Source organism: Glycine soja, chloroplast (assembly GCF_004193775.1).
Source record: "Glycine soja chloroplast, complete genome".
Classification (NCBI taxonomy): domain Eukaryota; kingdom Viridiplantae; phylum Streptophyta; class Magnoliopsida; order Fabales; family Fabaceae; genus Glycine; species Glycine soja.
Genome location: NC_022868.1, coordinates 87501 through 92500, shown reverse-complemented (window position 1 = coordinate 92500; position 5000 = coordinate 87501). Strand labels below are relative to the sequence as shown.

General features: G+C 36.3%; 1 protein-coding gene across 1 annotated transcript in view; it reads right to left on the bottom strand. All coding sequences in view use genetic code 11, as the record gives it.

Moving 5' to 3' along the window:
* ycf2 (hypothetical chloroplast RF21) overlaps nt 1-5000 on the bottom strand; it is a 6864-nt gene that overhangs the window by 109 nt on the left and 1755 nt on the right. Inside the window, exon 1 of the mRNA in view lies at nt 1-5000. This exon is cut by the window's left edge and continues 109 nt beyond it; it is cut by the window's right edge and continues 1755 nt beyond it. Within this exon, the coding sequence (YP_008816288.1) occupies nt 1-5000 (5000 nt within the window).

The following is a 5000-nucleotide window of genomic DNA, read 5'->3' as shown; positions in this document are numbered from 1 at the left end:
GATAGGAACAGATTTGATAAATATTGATAACTCTCAGATAGAGTATTAGAACGGAAAAATCCATTAGATAATGAACTATTGATTCTAAGCCATCTCTGGCAATGAATCAACAATTCAAAATGCTTTTCTTGCGTATTCTTGATAAACCAGTGTTTATATATAGATGTAGGAAGATCTGTTTGGGAAGTAAGAAGTTCCCTTGACATCTCTTCATCTGTAAAGAATTGTCGATGTGAAAACACAGAGACAAAAGGCTGATCTTTGAATAGGAAAAAGAGTGGATCCGCGGGGTCCCAAATGAATTGGCTTATTCGAAAAAAGCCCTGTTCTTTGGAAGATCTATCTCGTGTCTGGTACTGCATGGTTCCACCCTGCAAGAACTCTGAATCATTCTCTTGAAGCTCATCCTCTTCATCATAAATGATCCGCTTGTCCCGAAATGACCTGGCCCAATAGGGAAATCCCAATTCATTGGGCCTTTCAATACAATAAAATAGAAAGCCCCAAGGGCTCCATATTCTAGGAGCCCAAACGATGTGATTGAAAAAATCCTCCTCTATCTGTTGTGGGTCGAGGACTCCCCCCCCTTCTTCAAACTCCGATTCATATTTTTCATAGAGAAATCTCTGATCAACGATAGAATAAGATCCATTTTGAATCATATTTAAGGGATTCCTTGGTTCGGACCGAAGAAGCAATGTCACTCGATCCTTATCAAACTGACTGCAATCTTTTTCTGTACGTGAGGATCCCACCAGAGCGCCTTCTACTTCTAATAGGCCATGAACTAGATCAGAATTATTCTCAACGAGTCCATAAGATGTGATCCCATTTTTTTCATCAGGTCCGGGTAGAGACCAAAGGTCTTGAGCGACCGATCCGGCAGAACAACTCAAAAGGTAAAGAAGTATCGTTAATTTCTTCATACTCGTTCCAAGTTCGAAGTACCATTTGTACAAATAAGAATCCCCCCCGTCACATGATTTCTTCTTCATATAGATAGATATAGGATCTATGGAGCAATTACTTAGAAGTACATTTTGTGAAACAGCCCTTCCTATCTGATAGAAAAGGATCCCATGATCCTGAACCGATCTTACCTGAGATCGGAAATCCCAAGTTTGTCTATGAAGAACAGATCTAATTATATTAGTGTCTATGATGGATTTTTTTTGTATAATACTAATCGATAGGGCCTCGTTGGTAAGTGCTACAAGATCTCGTACATTTGAACCCATCGTTGTGGACCCGAATCCATTAGTATGGGACATTTTCTTTTCCAAGTGAAATCCCCTAGTATATGAAAGAGTGAAAAAGTGTTTTCGTTGTTGTGAAATAAGAAGCCTTCGTATCTTAATGCATGTATTTAATTTATTCGGAGCTATTAGAGCCGGATCTACTTTTTGGGGAATATGAGTCGAAGCAATAACAAGAATATTTCTAGTAGAACATCTTTCACAATCCCTGGAGAGATAGTTCACTAAAAGACCGAGGGATAAGTAATTCGACTCATTCACATCCAGATCATGGATGTTTGGAATCCATATTATGCAAGGAGACATTGCTTTTGCTAATTCGAATTGAAAGGTGATATAAAATCGGTCTATTTCTGGCATCATATCCATAGTTAGCGTATTCATCATAGTTAGAAGCTCCAGCTCCATATCAAGGTCACGGTCGATATCGTCACTATCGTAACTATCATCAATATCGTCACTATCATCAATAAGAAAACCCTTAGGCTTGTTATCCAGGAACTTGTTCAGAAATACTGTAATGAAAGGAACATAGGAGTTTGTCGCTAGGTATTTGACCAAATAGGATCGTCCAGTTCCTATAGAACCTATCACTAAAATACCCCTACTAGGGGGAGGTAGGGCTAAGCGGAGCGAAAAGGGTTTTCCATGAGATGGGAAATGAAAACTATTAGCCCCCCGCAAGGTTTGTGAATAAGTAATTGTCTGATAATTAGCAAGGAATATACGTCTTTCTGCTAAACAGGATGTATTGAATTCATAAATCATTAGATACTTTTTATGAATGTCAACTAAATATCGTAAGTAAATTGCTCCCGGTTGTTCAATCATTTGATAACCAGAGTTATTCTTTGATAAATGATGACTATGAGTCAGACTCAATAGAATTTGATCAATCCTTTTTTCTGTCGTTAAGGTAGAAAACTGAACCAAGAATTCTCTTTCTTTATCATCAATCGAATTACTGTTCAAGACCCAGGATTCTATTTTATCATCAATCCAATCACCATTCACGTTTTTTATTTTTCTTATCAAGGAATAGATTGTTTTACTTGGATGACTTAGATGTCTCGTATTTCTCGAAAAAGCGATTCGATTGATGGGATTTGGTATAATACTTATGAGATCGATGAGATTCAAATATTTCTTCTTAGAACGTATTGATTTGACCCCATAAGTGGGACCACCACCCCATAGCATGTTGCCACCAAAAGCAAAACTCCGTATTTCTTCTAGAGAATCTCCTAATTGTTCCAGAGCAACTAGAAAGAGATTCTTTAACCAGAAAGAATTCAGTTCAGATGTAGGATACCTATCCAGAAGTTTTCGCAACTCAATCATGTATGATGGAATCATCAAAGATTTTACCTTTTCGAACTCTGTCTGTAACTCACTATAGACTCGAGAAACAAAGAGAAGATGTGTACGAACGAGATATCCAGCAACAAGGAGAAGGAAAAGGATTGAATAGAAGAACTCCTGAACATTTAGCGATCTCAGATGTGTCGATATTAATAGTAACTCATTATTTCGATGAATAATTTCTTCGGACAGAAGAAGATTATGTAAACAATTACCCGGAATCTCACTTATCAGATTCCATATCTCACTTATCAGATTCCATTGTGGAAGACACAATGGAATCTGACGAATTCGCCATAATATATCTGACCCATGCATAATATCATGAAAAATGGATACAAATTTTTGGCTGCTACTTAGTATCGGCAATAGGTCTGAAAAAGTATCTAAAAATATGAAATTTAGATATTTGTACCCTGTCGAGGTAAGGAACCATGGTATATATGTTTGGAATAGATTCCATTTTGAGAGAGTTGAAAAAACACTATCTTGTTGAAAGGTTCTATACATCTGCCCTTTCTCAAGGCATTTTTTTAGACAAGGACTCCGTTTTTTCCTTTTTTCGGATGGTAAATATTTCTCAGAACATGGAGTGTGAATCAAACCCATGTTTGAATTGAAATTGAGATACTGATGCAAGTTCTTCCCTTCTGAATCAGGTATATTCATATCTGAAAGAGGTTGACAATAAGTTTTTTCAAAATGGACTATTTGTCCCTCTGTTAGAGGTGTTCCAGAAATGTCTGCGATCGAGTAAATAGCTCCACGAACGAATAGATCGTATCGAATTGGAAAATGGAAAGATTTGTACAAGTTATACCCTTCGTCGCCACTTTGTGGAAAATCGTTAGGTATCAATATGTTAGATACCTGTGACTCGATTGGTGAAATAGTATCTCTCTTCAAAAAAGCATGTTTTTTTTGACCATCGCAAAAAGAAAAGATTTTGTTGCGAATGAACAAGATATTGAGGAATTGTCCATACGTAAAATCATAATTATTGATACAGGCCTTTTCCACATAAAAAGGGAATCTTTTGTTACAATAGAAGCAGAAGTGATATTGATTATTCAAGAATCGAAGTCGATTTGCTTTATAAAAAGAGTATATCAATGAACTTCTATGAAATGGTTTCACGGGATTCAGCCAATTGTCTGGATCGTGGGATATCATTGAGAAATAGGAATCTGTGTTATCAAAAGATTTCCTGCGATTCTTTCTAGTATGGAATGAGTCAATCATCCACTTTGGTATCTTATTGAACAAAAATGGTGATATTGTTCCTCCATTGATCAAGAATTTCGATTTTTGGGAAGTATCTTGGTCATCCAATAATAAGGGTTTCCATTTTTTCAAATGAAAGATTTGAAGACCTATTGATTCTAATAACTGATTACAGAGTGGATTATTCGGACCTTTCAATTCATAGATGTGGATCTCGGACCTATGAATGGGGATACCCCCAAAACTCACAAAGAAAAAAGAAGGAAGTGAGTTAGACAAAAAGAGAAGAAACTTGGGCAAAAAAAGAAGTAACTTGGACAAAAAGAAACAAAGTGACTTAGACAAATCTTTTTTGTCGATAACTTCAGACCAATCAATCGAATATTGATTAATATGGAATCGATCGAACACTACTTGAAAACGGCTATTCTGCTCAGAAATGAAATAGTCCAAATGTTCCTGGAAATTCTTGCTCCCATTGGACCATTTGTATCTATATGCATTAGGATCCCGATTCATGGATCTCTCCGTTCGAGAAATAAAAATAAGAGGATCGAACCATTTCTTCTGACTCTTTTTCAAATTGGATAAATGTTGGTTGATCGTGTATTTCATTATAGTTCGATGATTCAGAGTATCATTTCCTATTTGATACCTTTGAATTCCATATTCGAAGTTGCAATTGAATCGATTCAATACATTTCTTATGTAACCATGGGTGCTATATTGGATTTGAATCAGATTTCGGATCAATCTATATTGATTGACTGCCTCCATTATGTTGTTGCTAGTAAATACAACTATTTTAGGTTTTGGATCTTCCAAATTATTCCCGCAAGAGGTCTGGACCCATTTTTTTATGATCCTTCGATAAAAAGATTCATTCTCTTCATAAAAAAGAGGAGGTAGAACCAATAAAGAGTGATTTTTCGATTCATCCCTGGAGTTGAATAACTCATTCAAGAAATGTTTTTGACCCAATCCGGAGGAATCAATAGAAAAAGCAAATCCCTTATGATACACCAGATCCGGCTCGGTTATTGATAGAGTGAATAGATCTGCCATTTCTTGAAATATCTCTTCTGATTCAAAATCGTGGTGTAACGTGTATCTCCCACTGTTCCGGTCATGGAATAGATGAAATAAACCCCAAAATGG